Below are 20,969 nucleotides of genomic sequence, written 5' to 3'. Positions count from 1 at the left end.
ACATTAAAGTGCTAAACAGAGAATCTGTGAGTAGACACATACTGTGAGTATGTGTGTGGCATTCTTTCTGAAAGAAAGACCGTTTTGTTTAGCTGGGGATGGGGGGTGGGGTGGGGGTGGGGGTGGGTGCTGTCACACTGATGCCAAAAGTGGTATAAGGAAGATCAAGAGAACTGGAGGAAGTGACATGGCCAACAGGTCAGGAGTACTGTTCACCATGTGTTCGCCCAGACAAAATTCTAAATAAAGGAGATGAATAAGGTTGAATAAGGGCTTGGCACTGAGATTTCAGCAAAAACGAAACCTTGAACTAAAAGAAACCACAGGGAGGATCACCAAAACAATAAACAGGCAAGCCTCACCAAATTCCTTACAATGCTATGCTAGTAGTCAGGTTTGTAAAACCTGAAAAAAAAAATAAAACCCCCTGACCATTTGTTTGTTTGTTTGTTGATTTAAAATGCAGTTTGTGTGGTCAGCCAAGTAGGCGTTTCTTATCTGGTGAATGCAACCCTGATACCAACCAACAAAAAGCCCAGGCATGCCAAGCATTCAAACCTGCGGCAGAGGAGAGTTTAACATGCTAAGACAGAGACGTCTCCATATAGCCTATGGCATATGACATGGTATGCGCGTACAGTGACTAGACCGAGTTACAGTGCAGAGGCCGTGATAGTTGGCGCACATTGGGATTCAGGATTAAATGTGAGGCCCTGGAGTCATTTCCTGATGGACGGGTCACATTCGGAGAGTGTATTTCCATCCAGATCAGACATGTCCGTGTTTATCAGGCCAAGTTACCAACGCACCAGTTGTGTCATCATTTCAGTACTGTCCACATACACGTCTCTGAGGTGTGGACGGTATTTGGATATACCGCACATAGCCTTAAAAGGGTCTCTCAGCCATTTACTGAGGTTGATCTGGATGGTGGAATTTGGTCTCCAGCCTCCTCACACTGGGAGAGCATCAGCAGGAAGGGAAGGTCAGATGCACCAGGCTGAGTAAAGGTGTGATTCAAGTATAAAGCTGAAGCTATATTCCTCTGCTGTCCAATGAAAACCATGTATCTCAGGTTTTCTCCATGGTTTGATAATTCTGGGTGAACGGACCAATAGAAATGCTCTAAATTACCTGGCATAAGCTCTTATTTTATATTGACTTCCATTCAGAGTTAAGGGCATTTTTTATTTACCATCGTCTTTAAAGTCACCATTTTGGAGATACATGTTTTTCACTGGACTGCGACCAACACAACAACACAAAATATCATCATCTCCTCCATCTCGTCATCTACACGTTTTCCAGTTGTGTGTGTTAAGCTATGGCGGATAATTAGTTAGCATAGGCTGCAGCCTTCCGCTGACGAAAAGTACATCAAACCAACTGCTTTCACAAACAAACAAACAAACAGACACCTCTAGACTCCAATTTAAACAACTTACCTGTGGTTAGGGTGCTGGATCTCAGATTAAATAAAGGGCATTTTAACCACTGGTTAGCAAAATTGCTTTGACACCTCAATCAGCAGTCGCATCGTCCAACAGCTTTTGGCCGCCATACAGACCATAACACCCCCCACACCACCATATTTAACAGACCCCGTTTACATCTGGCCACTTCATGTGACTGAATCTAGTATCTGGACTGAATCCTGATCAGACTTCAGTCACATGCATTGAAACCCGGTAGTCAAATGTGTCTCCGGTTAGTCGGACTGAAACCCAAGGGCTGTGTGGGACAGAATCTGCAGATTCGCTTGCTGCTCTGGGGGATCTGGCAGTCCAAATTGGGAAGAAAATGGGGAAATTGGCTTCTGTTAAATTACTCATTTAACCAATGCTAAATGTTATAACTTTTGAAAAGGAAGATGTGTAATTGGACTCTTTTCTGGGCCTTTTTATGACAATAGTGGCTGATTTTTGATAATTATACACATTCATTCATTCTTTAGGGTTCTGATCGTTATACCCACCCAAATTACATTGGCCTTTCCATGTAGAACTTAGAATCACTACGGCTGACATCAGAGATGTTTCTGTGCACTCCTGTCTATATCAAAATATTTGCCTGGCTATAGTACATGAATATAATGAAATATTTAGCATTTATGCACTCCTACAATGATCATATGTCTACTTGGTGTGCAGAAGTCCTGCGTCCTGTGTCCTGAGAAGACCTATTCTGTCCTATCCCTATACAGTTCAACCCCTACAGTTTAAGGCAGCAAGGCTAATTCCACACTAAGGCGTATTACTCAGTAACTACAGGGACTTCTGTACAAACCGGTGGGGCTATTGTCTGGTAATAGAAGTCTAGCATAGGCTGCGTGCTGTTTAAGGGGTTAAGCGGCACTGGTTCATTTGTTCCCGCTGGCATCGGTTACGCTAGCAGCGTCCACATATTCGAGCTAAATGTTTCTGAAACTACAAACCTTATCAAACCTTATTTTTTAGGATGTGCAACAAATAGAATTATGAATCATCTGTGCATAACTATGAGTAAACTTCACGCTTCTCATCCTTCCATTTCACTCAAACACAGACTTGTATTGAGAGCCATCTGTCGAGCAGATGTGAGGCAGATCATGTTAGGCCTGTCAAAACAGCCCAGGCATTAAACAGAAGAGAAGAAATCCTACCTATTCATAGGAGTAATTCCTCCCCATCTATGGAGCCAAGATGAACCAGGCGACATACCAAAACCTGTTGAGGCCCTTAATTGTTCCTGGTAGCTGCTGACTATGCCAAAATCAACCCAAGCATCCTCTCCACACGGACGGCGGGTTGGCTTTAAAGGGCCAATATAGTAGATAATGTATTTTCCTTTATTTGTTTGGAAAAGGGTATGATTGTACTGTGTAAACATTAAGTCCCAAGGCTGTACAATTCATGTAAGAAGACCTAGCTGAGTCATGAACACATTTACTTCCGACCATCTATTCTACACCTACTGCAGTGTAGCCTGCCCACTCGTATTGAAAAGAATTGAATGTTGGGCTGTTTCTGGCTGTTGGGAAACAAACATACAATCCCTGGGGGTTTTAGACCAAACCTGACACGTGGTTTGTACATAAAGTGCGTCTCCTCTGGACTTTTCACTCATTTTACTCCCAAATTATACATTTGAGATTTTGAGAGAATTTCTCATACACACTGCTCAAAAAAAAATAAAGGGAACACTTAAACAACACAATATAACTCCAAGTAAGTCAAACTTCTGTGAAATCAAACTGTCCACTTAGGAAGCAACACTGATTGACAATCAATTTCACATGCTGTTGTGCAAATGGAATAGACAACAGGTGGAAATTATTGGCAATTAGCAAGACACACTCAATAGGAGTGGTTCTGCAGGTGGGGACCACAGACCACTTCTCAGTACCTATGCTTTCTGGCTGATGTTTTGATCACTTTTGAATGTTGGTGGTGCTTTCACTCGTGGTAGCATGAGATGGACTCCACAACCCACACAAGTGGCTCAGGTAGTGCAGCTCATCCAGGATGGCACATCAATGCGAGCTGTGGCAAGAAGGTTTGCTCTGACTGTCAGCGTAGTGTCCAGAGGCTGGAGGCGCTACCAGGAGACAGGCCAGTACACCAGGAGTTGTGGAGGAGGCTGTAGGAGGGCAACAACCCAGCAGCAAGGAGGAACAGGAGGAGCACTGCCAGAGCCCTGCAAAATGACCTCCAGCAAGCCACAAGTGTGCATGTGTCTGCACAAACGGTTAGAAACCGGCTCCATGAGGATGGTATGAGGGCCCGACGTCCACAGATGGGGGTTGTGCTCACAGCCCAACACCATGCAGATGCTTGGCATGTGCCAGAGAACACCAGGATTGGCAAATTCGCCACTGGCGCCCTGTACTCTTCACAGATGAAAGCAGGTTTACACTGAGCACATGTGACAGACGTGACAGAGTCTGGAGACGCCGTGGAGAGCGATCTGCTGCCTGCAACATCCTTCAGCATGACCGGTTTGGCAGTGGGTCAGTAATGGTGTGGGGTGGCATTTCTTTGGAGGGCCACACAGCCCTCCATGTGAAGAAAGAGAGGCCCAAATGTTGTGGATAGACCCTAAAAAGCTGTGTGGCAAGATTAGAGGCCTTCTGCAATAAGGAATTGACTTATTTTTTGCAACTGGAATTGAAAGACTTTTTAAGCTGCTATGAAGCTGCAAGCTGTAATTTCTGCCAAAGGGGTGCGACAAAGTCCAAACTTAACGAAATGGGCTCTTCAAAGCAATAAGATGATGTTATACTGTAAACCAGGGCTGTTCAATCCTGGTCCTGGAGATCTACCACCCTGCAGAGCTTAGCTCCACCCTGAATCTAACACACCTGATCCAGATACATGAAGGCCTTCAGGAGCAACAGAACATTAGAGTCAGCTGTGTTGGATCTGAACTCTTTACAGGTGGCAGCCATGCTGTAAACGGACACAAATACGATAGGGTCACATTTGAGGCTGCTGTTTGCTTTAGGGTATCTAGCAGGTTTTTGTGTCTGTGGAACGGCGGCTCCAAAAATCCATTAATTCCTTAATTCTACTAATGATTTAACAATGGATAGAAACATAGCAGTGTCTTGTGGCTCAGATGGACCACACACTGTGTTCACACTCATCTGCTAAATAACACAAGAGTGTCTTAGTCACTCAGACAGAGGGAGGAGAAACATCATGGCAGCAGGCAGAGCTGAATCAGGTGTGTTGGTGAGCTGGTGAAAAATATGCAGTACAGGTGCAGCGCAGGACTGCCGCTGGAATGGCTGATCCATGTAAATCATGTGGGTTCTGCAACCTCAGGAATGCTTAAGCACATTTATAATTAATCCCACTGTAGCGAGGCAAAATGCACAAGAACAACATACGTTTCTCTGCAGATAGTTACAGGCTACAGCTGACTGCAGCTAGCAAAGATCTTTGAGGAACATTTTGGGGCTCTTTAGTTTGAAACTGTGGAGGAACCTTTCTAAAAAACGTTTGTTCCTCCACGGTTTCAAATAGAACCTCTGAAGGTTCCTTTAACAGTGTAGTTCACTCAGCCTGGTTACAATTAGAACAGCCTTTTTTGGCTAATGCGGTCTGTATACGGCTAATGCGGGCTATCTACAACAAGCACAGTTCTCTACAGCTAACACAGATTACATCTAACCCAGCATATCTACAGCTCACAACCAGTCAACAGCCAGCACGACTGTCTACAGCTAGCACAGTCTCTCTTTAGCTAACACAACCCAGCTACAAGTAGCACAGGCTCTCTACAGCAAACACAGTTTCTATACAGCAAACACAGCCTTTCCACACCTAACACAGCCCATCTACAGTCTTCCAACAGCAAACACAGTCTTCCTACAGCAAACACAGCCCATCTACAGCACAGCCTTCCAACAGCAAACACAGTCTTCCTACAGCAAACACAGCCTTCCAACAGCAAACATAGTCTTCCTACAGCAAACACAGTCTTCCTACAGCAAACACAGCCTTCCAACAGCAAACACAGCCCATCTACAGCAAACACAGCCTTCCAACAGCAAACACAGCCCATCTACAGCAAACACAGCCTTCCAACAGCAAACATAGTCTTCCTACAGCAACGAAAAGTAAAGGTAAGGGTGCACATATTTCCTCCGCATTTAACCTATCTGTGGCAGTGAACACACACACACTAGTGCACTAGGGCCAGGGAGTACACACACCTAGAGCGGTGGGCAGCCAACTCCAGCGTCCGGGGAGCAGAGAGGGTAAAGGGCCTTGCTCAAGCCCGGGAATCGAACCCACAACCCTGTTATCGATAGCCCAGCGCTCTAAGCGCTGAGCCACCACTGCCCCACCACAGTCTTCCTACAGCAAACACAGTTTCTATACAGCTAACACAATCCATACATCTAATGCAGCCAAACACGGCCCATCTACAGCTACCACCGCCTGTCTACAATAACAATTTAACCCCTCTGTCTGTAATAATAATGACAAAAGCCTGTGCCAACACAGCCGGCTAACACAGACTACCTATAACTAACAGCAAGACTCATACATGCAAAAGACTTGATTTTCATACAACATGAACTCATTTACATGCTTTATCATTTGCATGCTTCTTTACTGGTTGGGATATCTTTGCATAGCATAGCAATGCTATTTGAGTAAGTCAGCTAGTACCATCATCACTGAGAGAGTAATAGCGCAAGTCTCCTACTCTCCTACTTGTGGAACTGTTACCTAGAACAGAAGTGTGATAAGCGCTGATAACAGACCATGGTGTCAGTAAATGTTAAGCAAATGCGGAGCAGTACGTTAAAGCCACTCTGCTGTAAAATGACCAACCAGTCATCAAAAATGACCGCAACAACGATGATGCGAACCAATGAGAACAAATACTGAAAATTAATAACTGGAGAACGTTTTCAAGGCCCAATCATTTCTTCTTTTAAATCACTAGCAGCTCGCACCACTGAGCTTAACCTGCATCTTAATCTGCGTCATTTCTACCAGTCCGCCCACTCCCTCTGACTCACTGATTGATCATGAAGTGAAATTTGACCGCAATTCATCTCAGAGTGCTGCTGCTGCTGATCTAGGATCAGATTTCTGCCTGTGTATGGTGATTGTTGTCTCTGTGCTGTGCTGGGCTGATCCAGAAACAACACTCTGAGGTTGAGACTGAGGCACTCTTTGGCACTATGGCCCCAGGCTTAACTGCAGCCAGGTTGTGGCATGGAGAGGGGGATCGCTGAAAGAGTCACATGCGCTTGTTCATAAAGCGCTAACAGTTTCCAGGTGTGTGGCAAAGCTCCGCTCACCAGTCATGCAGAAAAGCCGTCTACTGTCAGCAGGGCATGTTCAAACCCAGCTGCTTCTACTGGCTATAGCATAGAGAGAGAGAGAGAGAGAGAGAGAAAAAAAAAGTCATACTTCTGGTAACTTTTTACGCCTGAAGAGCAGGCCGAAAAGCCCACAACTTCACACACAGTGAATTCGGTGGACTCCTTTACTTGTTATGCTTTTCATTGTTTTGTGGATTTGATTTTAATTTTTTTTTAAGCTACACTTGCTTCCCCAGTATTAAGTGAAACCACTTTTAGAGAGCTTCCAAAAGTACCTAGGACTCTAAATCAAATCTCATCTCTATTCACAAAAGTATTTGCCCCTTTATTTACATTTAAGGCATTTGGCAGACGCTCTTATCCAGAGCGACTTACAAAACTGTTGCACTGTTTACCTCTAAGCTTAGAGACCACTGAACACATAAGTCAGCATGGAGACGACAAGTGTTCATTCCACCTCTTCGGAACAGTCTGGATGCTTGTCTTCCGTGGATCTTAAAGGATGGCGGGTCAAGCAGAGCCATGCTTTATAGAAGCCCCTTTAGCAGCAGTTAAAGCTGCAAGGCTCAGATACAATCTATACAATCTTTGCACTCATAGATTTGGGCAGTTTATCCCATTTGTTCCATGGCAAATCTCCATCCACAGGTCTTTCCACAGCTGTTCGATGGGGTTCAAGTCTGTCAAGTAATTTGGAGACTTGTCATTGTCCTGTTGAAAGCGAACAGGTTTACATGAGCTCTGAAGGATGTTCCTCCCCTGTTGAGAAAACCAATAGCACGATGCTGCCACCACCATGTTTCACCACAGGGTTGACATTAGCCAGGTGCAGTGCCTGTGTGTAGTCGTAGCGCTTGCTGTTCTGCCAGGTATTAGATTTTGTCTCAGACTAGAAATTCTGTTTATATATGACCAGACCTAATTTACAACAAAAAGTGCTACAAATTAGGGATCTGGACACTTTTGGAAGCTTACTGTCAGTCCCTGTAGAATAGTACCACCAATGGAATCAACCCATTGGCACCATGTCTAATGCCAGGCGTGGGCTAGAGGGGTATAACGCCCCCCCCGCCCCCTTTAGCATTGAGCTGTGGAGCAGTGGAACGGTGTTCTTTGGCATGCTGATGCTCCATGCAACACTTTTGGGAGGAGATGATGATCAACACTCCTCCAAAATCTAGTAGAAAGTCTTCCTTGGACAGTGGAGACAGTAACTTAAAAAGCATACCCTTGTTTTCAGCAGAAACAATGATGTCCCAATACTTTTGTCCATTTAGTGTAGGTTGCTCCAAGTCTTAGGCTTTTTAATATTTGTAATTAAATAAATCTGTGAAGAAACAAAATTTGAATACAGTCACTTTGTAGTAAATACAACAATGCCCAAGTCAGAGTACAGATCTGCAAGAATTCATGTGACATTAACATGTCATTTATGAATAAAGGCGTAAATGTTGCCACCTTCAAAAAGCAAAACTAGGGGGAAAACCCGATAAAACGTTGGGAGGAAAAGTAAAAAATGACAAATCAGACAAATCAGGGGAACGGATCAACAGATGCGTCTCACAAAAACAAATAAGAGGTGAAGGAGTTTTTGAGGCACTTCTTATACCGTAGTTTATTTGGTAAGAAGAACGTGTACAGATATGGGTCCCTTCATAGTGACGTCTACAGCTACACATGACTTGTTTTCTTCCGCAAAATACTTTGTTACATATAAGGACAGGAGCAGCTAGCTACTGTGAGGCAATCATTACCCATAACCAACAAAATCAAAAGGGGAAAAAAATAGAGAGAAAGCATGTTGCACCAAATGAATGCTTTGAAAAAAGGTAAAAACCAATGCGTAGACAAAATTAAAAATTCATGCAACATGAACGATGACAGTAGAGTGTGATGAGCAGTCAAACGAGTCCTCAGTAGACAGACAGAACAGAAGAACACGAATATTAAAAAGATCATCCTGATACATGATACAAGCCACAGAGCAGACGTTTGTTATTCGATGGTAAGCCATGTAAATATAAATGAAACTATATACAGATCAAGCTGGAATGTGATGTTAAGCGCTGTGTAAAAGTCATGCCTCTGTACTGGGTGATCTGCCTCCAGTCTCTGTCTTTTCTTAAGCGGCGAAACGTACAAAAATCGACAAACCCACGCCAGTTAACCACACGAGGAAACTGTGCATGTCAGTCACATTTAAAATGGTCATTAGAGTTTTATTGTGAATTATTCATGAATCAAATTTCAACAGAGGAATACATAAACATGGAAACTTGAGGGAAGTAGCAAATTGTTTTGCAGACCGTCTTCTCGACGTACAAATACGCATGGACAGACTTTTCATTGCATACTCGTGCGGGTTTCCTTTAGACCCCTCCGTCTCGTCCTACAGAGTTTTGAGCCTAAAACAGGACTAACTGAACTTAATGCAGATCTGATCGGTAGCTCCTGTCTGAAGGAAGACAGCGTTCTCGTAATTAGGTACTCAACCGTGGTTTGCATTTCAAAGTGAAACAAAATTCCCTTCTTCACACAACGTAAGTAAAGGATGGGACAGAAAGAAGAAACTACATCCCTCACAGTTCCCTTAGGGACAAAAAATTGGAGTTCCGCACAGAGGGCCGACAGCTACAGTACGTGATGTAACTCGGAGGTTACTCAAGAGTCCTGTAAGCGACTTCAGGCACAAGAAAGTACAGAAGTGGTGCCGTTTTACCTTGTGGTATGCATCAGGAAACTGCAGAGTTACCAGCGCTGAGGTGGCGAAACCAAATGCAAGGCCGTCGAAACGAAGAGGGCGAGGTTCTGAGAGGTAGAGCTCAAAAAGTGTTAGCGAGGCGTGCATGGAGAGCAACAGACAAACCTTTTCGTACTGCTACTGTTCACAAACGCAAACCTTGGGGAGAAGGTTGTACGGTCTGAAGTGGTCCAGTATAGGCAACCAGCCTGTGAAGAATGGGAGGGTCACGTCATTATACCAAAGGTTCCAGCAAGAACCTTTCCAAACCCTCTCCTTTAGTTTGTAACTTTGAACTTTTTACAGTTGGACAGCGTGAGGGGCCAGCCTAATGAACGATTCTGATTTCAGAGCTGAGCAGTGCTTTGCTTCTTCATGAGAAAGAGCGCCACGGCATGAAGGCTTAGCGCTGCAACTCTGATTCGTTCACACGAACTCAAAGAACCGTTACTGCCATCACAGCGATAAGCTGCAGGACTGCAGCTAGTTTGTCCCCTGTGTCTCTTCATCATTTCGTGTCTGGTACAAAATGTCGAAGACCATAAAAAAAGGGTTATGGAACAGTGATCTTGAAACCGTTCTACACAGAGAGCTTTTTGTATGTTTGTTTAACAAGTCTCTGTGACTTTACGTATTTCCCTCAAAGCGGTCGAACACTTCAAATTGTTTCAAATAGCCGAGATAAGAAAAACTGGCTTGATGAACGGTAATATACTTCTTCTAAATGGGGAAATAGTATCTTAGTAAGCACTCCATGTTTTTCTGCAGCAATATGAAAAGAACCGAACCCATGCCACCTCACTGGGTAGCCTTTTCTCATTAAGGGAAAAAGAAGAAGAAGGAAAAAAAAAAAAAAAAAAAAAAAAAAAAAAAAAAAAAACTTAAAAAGGCCCACCTGTTCAGGTACGCAGAAGGTAGAGACTGCTCCTGCAGGACATGTTCAAACACACAGTTCAGTCTGAGAAGCCCCATGCATTCAACTGCACAAACCAAACAGAAAAAAAATGATAATAAAAAACTGGCGCGCTTTCCTTTGCCCCCACCAAGACTGTGAGCAATGCAATGAGAACGCAGAAGGGAAGCAAGTTATCAACAAGGAAAGGGGGTGGAAAAGAAAGGAGAAAGAAACGGACACAGTTCTGCAGAGTTATCGTCCATTTCTCACACATGGGAACAACCCTTTCTGCAGTTTTTTTTCAGTAACCAGTCAAACGGCGTTGATGTTGTTTCACTTTGTTTGATTTGTTTTTTTGTTGTTTTTTTTTTAGTGCTTTGCAGGTTTATCCTCATTTGGTGAAGGCGGCTACCACGGCCCAGAGCAGCTCGTTGGCGTTGTTTTTCATGCTCTCGCCCTCGGGCTCCAGGTCCAACAGCTGCCGTACCCTCTTCATGGCCAGATCGTACTGGTCGTCCAGCAGCGGGGCAAAAGCGTTCTCCAGCACGTCCGAAGAGTGGGCCAGGAAGATCAGGGCCAGCAGGCGCTTATCCATGCGGTGAGGGTCGTTCACCCACTTGTCCAGCACGGCCTCCTGCACCTTCTTGATGAGCCGCTGCTTGATGTTGTTGTTGGTGAGCGGGTGTGTTGTCATGTCGAAGAGCAGGAAGTTCTGTTTCTCGGTAGTGAGCACGCCTTTCTCCACCAAGTTCTTTGCCAAGCGCTCACGCACGTTCCGAAGCTGGTAGTGGAGCTTTAGCGGGTTCCACGTTTCACCTTTAGGACAAGAGAACACGTTTTTTTTTTTAGAAAGAACAACAATATACACACATTTGTATGGTTTAAATGAGTATTGGGTTAGTTTTCACCTGCACTGTGATATAGCTTGGCCTCATCCAGATAAGATAACCCTAATACTGGGGTCTGTTGGTGTGTGGATGGGAGGCCAATGATTTCAAAATTTAACCAATAACGGAATAGCGTCTTTTAGCCATGCCATCTACACACAATTTTTCTTCAACGCTGATTATGACTGAAACTGATTAGTCGTCGTCCCCGCCCCTTCTTAGTGTCTAAACAGTAAACTGGAGTTCCAGAGTGACTTTGAGGAACTACAACCTCCCACAGTCATGATTTCTAGTACACGTTGACAGCCACAGCAACAGCTGAACGTGGGACAATGTGCACCGTAAGTTTCTCGATGTGTTAACGGAGTCCACCAAACACTGGATGTGTCGTAAACTATAGGTAGCTCCCTTGTTGCCTTGCTTCTCATACAGTCTCAGAAGTTAGTTAATAGGAAGTCTAGTGATTACGGCCCCTGTAAGCAAACCTCAAAAGGCAACAAAACGTCCTGACGCTGTCAAGGCACCCACAGCCCACTGCTACATATTAGCTTTTAACAGCTTCACTTTGAAGAAAACTAATATATTCCGCACTTAAAAATCATACATGACTGGAGGCCTTCCTGCTTCAGAATACTGTCTGAATAGGCAGCATTTGCTACATTTTAGACACAATGAGAACTAAAGTTATCGAACTCTTGTCTCGTCAGAGAACCACCAGCTCTGCACACTTAAAAACAAAGACCCTACAGTGTTTACTTCTGCTCACACAGCAAAAACCGCCACTGCAGTCATGGGCCAAGAATTAAAGGTGCAGCCTAGTCGTTTCTGAACGTTTTTTCTTTTGTCTGATCCGTTTGCACTATCCAAAACTCTGTCAGTATAAGAAAATGGTTGTCTTGCTTAAAAATAATTGCTAGTTTGCTCATGTGACTGGGAAAGGCGGACACAGGTTGATAAAGTGTCTGGATTCATGTATCAACTTGTTGCCATAAATCCGATACAGTTCACCCCTGTACACCGCAACACTAATAAGGGAGTAGGGAGCCGTTTTGGTCGTAGCCACTGTTCTATCTTATACTGGTTTACTAAATTAAAACCCATCTAGCTGAAATTCACGCAACATGCTCATGCTGCTGTTTTTTTGTTGTTGGTTTTAGCTGTGCTTCTGCCACGGATGCAGTGTGTTTTCTCTCACATGCTCATGAGTAACAGATGTGCAGTTGTGCCAGGTGAGCTGTTACACAGTTTATAGGATCTTGTGCACAATAAAACACTGCATAAACATTAGGAACTAGCATTTTTACATATTTACACCACATCTGTACACATCTGGTTTGGAACATGAACTCCGGTAAAGAGCATCACTGCTAGACTTTGCTTCTGCCAACTGCTTGACGAGCATTTCCCAACACTAAATGTATTGCTTAATTAAACAACAAACGAATCAAGCAATGTGTACCTATTTAGAGAACAGCATTTTTAAACACATGGTGGATATTCTAACATTTTTGAGCTCCTCTCTACAATGTTTTTTTTAATTTTTTTTATATAAACACTTTTGAAACAGTGATGGCAGTTCCTTCTCCCAGATTCTTTGATCTCAGTCACTGACTCCTCAGCTCCCCACAGTGAGCAGGTTCATGCTGAGCTCATTGCCACTACGTCTGCCAGCGCCGGACCTTTAAATCAGCAAACTGGATAAGAGCAAGCTTGAATCTTGCTCTTGGTTCTTAATACTTCCCATGTGTACCAGCGCATTTGGTTGCACTCACTTATAGGGCTGCACTATATGGATGAAGTACCGTACTGCGATTATGCTGCTACAAACAGCTACCTGACATGACACAGTTAAACATAACCTGTATTATTTCAGCCAAAATTAGTGTATTTGTTGGGCTAAACGCTCAACGCCAAACAAACACTTGTGCCTTGGCTCGATCATGGATGCTCTCACTAAATGTACGCCTCTAAACAGTCTTCTTATTACGAAAGGACAGCCACAGATCTACATATATCATATTAATTACGTAGATGTGCCCTGAAACTACAATTGGACTTGTGCATTAGTTTGGGAGTAACATGCAGAGTGTTGTGAGGACAAATCAAAGCAAGTGAACATGCTCACCACTAAGGAGCTCAATCCAGCTCTGTACAGTCTCTGGGGGCTGGGTTTCTTTAATGTGTTTTAAAGCCTCGTCCAAAAGGACATCCCCGGTTGGCGCATCAGACTTGCAGATGACCTTGAAAAAAAGAAGAAAAAAAAAAGAAAAAAAAAAAAAAAAAAAAAAAAAAGGAAAAAGGTAAAAAATCAAGACTCAATACAAATTTACACCATCATATTTTTTTAAATTCAGAGCATTTTAAAATGTTTTGGGGAAAATGGATTTACTTGCACTACCATACATATTTTTTAAAGCATAATGTCTGTACTACTCAACAGTCATACTGGTTCTCTGCACAAGTGGTCACAGAGAGAGAGAATAAATATTAAAGAGCTCCCCCTTGTGCCAGAACAATATATAGTTCAAAATGTTTTTCACACATCTTTACTGAGATGCAACGATTGAATGCTGTGCACATCCTGGATGTACAAAATGTACAAAAGACCAGATACCAGGAGGGGCGAGGTTCAGTATCTTAATTTACAACACTAACTTGCGGTGTTGCAAATGATGAGAACCACCATTCTAACCTAAATTAGAGACGTTTGTTAGTTTTAAGATGTCATTAGCACACAATATACTACAGATGGGGATTTAGAACAGGTAGAATTGTCCACAGATTTATATTAGCTTCACAAAAGCAAAGGTCCTTGAACACACACATAACTGATATGCTGTCAAAAAGGCCAGGGAAAGACAGGGAACTGCGTGTGAATGGAGGGCGACAGGAACAACACTAGCTTGTTCGGTTGCAGGGTTAATATTAGCCAACAGGAAAGGGCAAGATGAGGATTTTGAGAGGGCTGGATTTAGGCCCAGGACACAGACTTTTCCATATTTGCAGAGACTTGGGCCTCTGGTAATAAACACAGTCCCACAGTACCTTTCTGGCGAGCAGGCTTTTCCTTCTCATGCCACAGGCCTCCAGCTGCAGCCTCCCTCTTAAGGCCAGTTCGATGAGCATACAACCCCGCAGTCCTGACGAAATGCAGTCATTCCAGAATGAGGTATAGCCCTGACAAGAAAGACAACACAGACAAGTCACAAATCTGTGTATGAAAGTGCATACGCATCTAAACTGACAACTACATCTTCAAGAGACGAAGAGTGATTTTGTCCTTTGACTGCAGCCTGACGTGACTCTGATACTACTGGCTCCATTAGCTCAAACAACCATATCGCACAGGCATTTAATGCTCATTTTAAAGCGGGCAGATAAAGTAAAAGCTGAATTTGCGTGAGGTTATAAAACAGGTGATGCCACCAAAGTTTTCCCTGAGTGATGCCAGCCGTTTCCGATGCTACAAGGGCAGTGTCATGCACAGCAGAGAGCTTAGTGTGAGGCAGCCCTCTTTAACAAGGCTACCTTTGTGAAAGTCAAGCCAAGTTAATCCAGAGAACGCTAACATGGAACAACAAGCTTCTTTCAGGGCCCTGGCACTAAAGCAGACCCCTCACACATACAGTGGAGTCCATGGGGAGGAGTGAGGACGCGTTACTGAAAGGATGATTTTGCCACTGTAGCAGTAACTCAATTTTAGAAAGAAATAAGATTTGTGGATATGGTTCTACATATTATGGTAATTAACTGCTGTTTTTAGGCCAAAATGTCATCATATAGTCTGTAAGCTTGGTTTAGTAAAGATCATTTGAATCCCACATGTATAAGACCCTGTTTACACCTAGCCACTTTATTCATATTGAGTATCAGAATTACCTGTAAAGGCCAAACCACATAAAACTACAAGTGTAAACGCACAAATCCAAATCAGACCATTTCTGGAGGTGAGCTATGACACACTTGACCCATGTTATAGCAGCGTAAACGTGCCAGTCTCTCCAAACCACATTGGACAACCAAAACCCACCCCCAGTACAACCAAACCACCATGCGTGTGGCTAAAGGCTTATCATAAAATGGCCAGGTATGAACAGGGCCTAAAAGTTCCTTAATATCCAATATTTTAAAGCCAATTTGAAACAGCTTTCTGAAAGGTGGTTTCAGTAACATCTACAGGCCTAAATCTGGTTTTCAAGATTTCCTATAAGACAAGAACGCCTCCGTAATAGAATATTAAGGAGCGTACAGTTGCCCTTTTTAACGAAGAATCGCACAACAGCATGTGATCAGCTGTTACTTGATCACATGCTCATGTTATGTGTTAAAGCCCATCACCATCATGTGTGCTTACTCTCACCACAACTCCTTTATGACCTCCTTCGTTATGATTGCATATAAAAGACCCTGGCAAACTGCTATTTTTCTTTTTATGAACGGCGTTACACAACCAAGTAGGGCGATTGCAAGCAGTTTATCATTGCTGTAACCCTCCTATTTAAAATTGACCTATCCTTATAATCCCTATTGTACACAAGTGCCCACATGTTTAGTTCGTTCATTCAGAAGTTAAGCTACAAGCACAGTACAAAGGCCTGTTTTCTTTCTTCTTTTCTTGAATGCTACTCAACTCTTCTGCTGCTTCCAAGTATTGCCACCATATACAACTACAGACGTATGGACATGTTTCACTTGAACTTGGCCACTGCAACCGCACCTAGTACAAGATATGATAAAGCTACTGCGTGCAACTCCCTTCCTATCAGGGAAGCAGAGTAGAATACAAATGTCCTTCACACTCTGAGCTGATAATATTGTCAGTATGCCCACACATTTGAATGACTTTTGCATTCAAGCAAATTTTACTCCATTAAACTGTAAGTAGATTAAGCTGAAGCCTAAACAGTGTCTGAAACTTAAGGACCACCAAGTCCCAACCCGCATGCACCATAATCTCATCATCAGCATATCGTATCGCATGGCGTAACTTGAGCGTCTATTCCCATCGGACGACAGGATGCCCGTCTGTGAACCTGGAATTGCTTCTAGTCACCTGCGTACAACCATCTGTGCTCTTAAGCTGCACTAAATGTACGGTTCATGGACAACAGTGGTAATCTTTCGCAATCTTCCCACGAGTGCTGTATCAGCAGATAGCAGAGCCTGGAGGCTCATTTCCCCACAGAGTAAGCACACACATAAAGCAAACATATACTTCTCTGATGGACACTACGTTCCTCTAGAGAGCACAAAGGTATTATCGGTCTGTCATTAAAGTTCCATAGCCTATGGGACAAACTGACCATTACAGCAACTTCACTGTCCTCAGTGTGCTTTTATAGGACATGCACCCACTGTTCTTTACACAGGACAAGACTAGCATATACAAGTTAGCCACCTTAGACTATAAGGAATCTCTGATACCAATTTATTTATTTTAATTTATTTAACTACAAGCCAGTGTCCCAGACAGGGATAAAGCCTACTCTTGGACAACAGAGCAATTTGAATGGCGATTCTCCATTGACAGTTAAAATTTAGTCTAGGTTATAGATTATTGTAGCATGTCATTGGGTCAGTCTAACAAAGCAGGGTGTCGCGCTCAGCCAGTTAACTCCCATGTTTCCATTTTAACTATTCCAACCTTACCCTGAACCTCCAAAGCAGGTTACGTTAAGTTTTTGAATCCTAAACAGCTCCTGGGTCAAACATGGCCGAGCTTCTAATGAATATGGACCACTTGACCAATCATCAGGAAAATTGTGACACAATGTAAATGAGAACTGTCAGATTTACACTGTCAAGCAACAACAAATATAGCAAATGATAATCTTTTGCTTTTGTAAGAAACAATGCTGCAGATTTTTGCACGTTTAAACTAAACGTCATACATACATATACTAATATGCCTAATATGCTGTGCCGCCAAAACAGCTCACTCTACACCTCTAAAGAGGCCCTGTAGTAACTGGCACCATGACACTAAAATCAAATCCTTTAAGTTCTGTAGGTTTCAAGGTGGACTTCTCTGTTCCAGCACATCGTACGTGTAAATGAAGCACGCTACCCAAACACACTATCAACCTCAAAAGCCAACTGTTCACAGACTCCCTAACATACATTCCAGACCTTGCAACTAGTTCAATATGCTGTTGTTACAAGCTTAACGTGGTTCTTCACTTTATCTGTGATCATCAGTGTATGTACTGCTACCAACACCACAAATGCATGTAGTAAAAGTTAACGTCTTACTCAGGTTGTTCTAAACTTCTGTCTCATAAAGGTGGATCAATTTTCAACTCAGACTGCTCCAGGAATGGTTACAGTAAGGATTTTTGGCTCAAACAGCTCTTGGGGCAGAGTAACTGAACCTTTTAAACGTCACACCCTTCTTTGTGGTGTTAACTACATGTGGAATGAAAAATCAGTGTATGCATCAAAAGCAATAACAGGAAAGCAGCAATTTTATATTATTAATATTTGCCCGTCCTGAACCAAGCCGATACATTAGAAACTCTAGCTTGCTAAGTAAATAACAACCTCTGGTCTTCAATGTACAAATAACTCTTTAGGTGCGCAGTGTCGCTTGTTTAAGGGGCAAGCTGACCCATACTGTTTAAATCTGAATAAAGAGGGAGGCCGGCTGGCTGGCTGCAAAACCAGTCAGGCGAATGTTTTTCAAAGGCTTGGTTATTTAACCTTTGTACTCTTTAGACAGTCTTTGCTTACTGTGACCACTTCTGCTGACTTAAATCCGCCGAGTTAGGAAACCAGGATGTGACTTTGAGGTACAATATTTAACATTAGTCAGCAATGAGGTAAAAAATGTCATCCATCTTTATCGCTCTGGACTCCCATCAACCTGATAGTTAACATACTTGCTGTCATGGCTAGACGCTAGGTTTCTTCCACCCCAGATAAAATTTCACCAGGTGTGAAATTCATCGATGTCTCACAAAGAAGCTATCAAATTCACACATTTACATTTTCTCCACTTCTCTAGAAGTTAAAAGTCACCAACTGCACAAAACGCAAAACATTAGACTCAGAGAGTCTTTTTTTAAAGGGAACTATGGTGTAAACTATTTTTACATGTTCACCGAAAAGCACTATTCAACCTTTGAAATTACATATAAACTATATGCAAATCCCTTAATGATTTCAGAGCTATTGAGAAAGAAAGGTAAGTCCTAGGTTGAATAGGAAGTCATGAACGGTGAAAGGTTGCACATATGGATAACATCTGAAATTATTCTTTGCCTCTCTGTGCCACACATGCTTATTTCTACCAAATTGGGAGCAAGATACTACTAGGATAATATTTCTGGGGGGAAAAAAAAAAAATGCTAAAACAGTTAAACGGGAATCTTGACTGCATAATGTCTGGCGGTGGCGGTGACTATTTTCACACTTGTGGGCAGTTGTGGCTCAGCGTTCAGCGCACCAGGCTATTGATGATACAGGGTTGTGGGTCCAATACCTAGGCTCGGCAAGCCGCCACCGTTTGGAGGGGGGGGCCTTAAACAAGACCCTCAACACTCTCTGCTCCCCAGGCGCCGCAGCGATGGCTGCCCACTCTATGTGCATGTGGGTGTTCACTGCACGGATGGGTTAAAGGTGGAGGCCAAATTCCTTCAGTGTGCAACACAATGTGGTGAATGTGGTTGTCTCGTCTTGTCAACAGCAACTATCTCTAACTATCTCTGTGGCTCAATGGCTGACCCTTTCCAAACTAAGCTTGAAATACAAAGTTTAACTTCATGAAACATATAATAATACTTTGTCATTTGTGATTTTCTTTTAATGCACTTTTGACTTTTTTTACTGATCTGAATCAGCAGGGCAAATAACAAACACAGCTGGTACAAATCCAACAACTTATGCTGGGGGAACTTCCAGACGTATAACGATCAGCTAGATGCTTTGATCAAATCTACAAGACCCCTAAGATTTCCAAATGAAAAGGTCTTTTCAGGCTTTAAAGGATAAGGTTAACGCCAGACGTTGTAGTTGGGACTCCGCTAGCTCTAGCTAATACAGTTAGCCTGGCTAGTGCTGGCTAGCGTAGCTAGCATAGAGCAGCAAGTAGTAGCTAGCTAGCTAGCTATCCTAGCTAGATAATAAGTTTACCACAATTTAGGGGCCGTAAATGTAAACGCAGAGCTTAATGTTAAGGTTGTAACAGCCTGTTAGTGTTAACTCCTCTGTCTGGAGGGATTGTCACGGCTCACAATTGTTGCATTCAGAAGAACAGCTGTCGTTTGTTTTTCTACACCGTTAACCGTTAGCTAGCACTGGTTAGCTAGTTAGCTACAGCTAGCTACGAAGCAAATACGCCACTTTTGCTCGCCAGCAGCGCCAGCAGCTGTGTCTTCCTCTAACCACACGGAGTGAAACTCCCGTGAACTCCTCAGATATCGATAAAGAGGACTAGCTACTCAGCTGGCTAGTTAGCTACTGAGAAGCGGGAGCTTTAGCTAGCTAGCACTAGCTGAAGTTAGCGGACTTGCTGTTGGGCTAAAAACACACACACACACACACACACACACACACACACAAAAATGTATAACCTCGCGGTCCTTTAGCCCCAAAAGCAACACCTCCTCCATAAGGGTGAGCCTGGTTTCTTTGGAGTCTCCGGCGTCATCGTCTTCCTGCTCGTCTCTCCGGGGCTCGTACTCATCCTCTCCCGCCGAGCTCTTCTCTCGGTCGGCGGCGGCGGCCCCGCGTCTCTGCACCAGGCCCGAGCTCCGCTGGGTCAACGAAGTCATGGCGAGCTGAAAGGCGACACGAAAACACCACCACCCTCCCACACAAGCGCCGTCCGAGGCTGCACTCTCCTTTATTTAGTCCGACACATACAGAAGACGGCCGTCGAATGAGCGTTGAAAGCAGGCGCGCCGAAAAAAGGGGGAACGGGGCTGAAGACGCGGCGCGGTTATTAAAGCCTCCTCGGGTTTGTGAGATCTAACATGGCGGCCGAGGTTTTGCGTCAGCAGTGGATGTGGATGTGGCACCCTGAGCCTCACAGGTGAGAGGAAGCGCAGCAAGACGACAGGAGCGGCGGCTAGTCAGGATCATCCACTAGTGTTATACACACGTCCGCTTCTCTCACACACTCACACACACTCTGACACACACACACACACACACACACACACACACACACACACGCTCTATTAGCATATATAGATAAAGTGTTTCTGTGAGAGAGGACAGACTGAGCTCCTGAAGTTCTGGGAGATACTCACCTCCTCAAGGTCTGACAGATTCTCTACATGCAGTGATGGAAGAGTACAAGTACACCCAGGGTTTAGTCTTAGGTCCAGAAAGTAAACCCACACCCCTGGGTTTAGTCTTAGGTTCGGAAAGTAAACCCACACCCCAGGATTTAGGTCTAGGTCCGGAAAGTAAACCCACACCCCAGGATTTAGGTCTAGGTCCAGAAAGTAAACCCACACCCCTGGGTTTAGTCTTAGGTTCGGAAAGTAAACCCACACCCCAGGGTTTAGGTCTAAGTCCAGAAAGTAAACCCACACCCCAGGATTTAGGTCCAGGTCCGGAAAGTAAACCCACACCCCAGGGTTTAGGTCTAAGTCCGGAAAGTAAACCCACACCCCA

The 20,969-nt window shown here is 43.7% G+C and overlaps 1 protein-coding gene across 1 annotated transcript; it reads right to left on the bottom strand.

Annotated features, from left to right (window-relative positions):
• Window positions 1-10,428: 10,428 nt before the first annotated feature.
• golph3a (golgi phosphoprotein 3a) lies at window positions 10,429-20,467 on the bottom strand. Its single transcript, XM_072664853.1, has 4 exons — window positions 19,919-20,467; window positions 14,394-14,525; window positions 13,474-13,588; window positions 10,429-11,277 (listed from the first exon to the last, which is right to left on the bottom strand). The coding sequence occupies exons 1-4, from the start codon at window positions 20,117-20,119 to the stop codon at window positions 10,853-10,855; spliced, it is 873 nt and encodes a 290-aa protein (XP_072520954.1). The 5' UTR covers window positions 20,120-20,467; the 3' UTR covers window positions 10,429-10,852.
• Between the last annotated feature and the right edge of the window lie 502 nt (window positions 20,468-20,969).

Source organism: Salminus brasiliensis, chromosome 20, assembly GCF_030463535.1.
Source record: "Salminus brasiliensis chromosome 20, fSalBra1.hap2, whole genome shotgun sequence".
NCBI lineage: Eukaryota > Metazoa > Chordata > Actinopteri > Characiformes > Bryconidae > Salminus > Salminus brasiliensis.
Note: the sequence above shows the minus strand (reverse complement) of the source record. Positions and strands in the feature narration are given on the sequence as shown.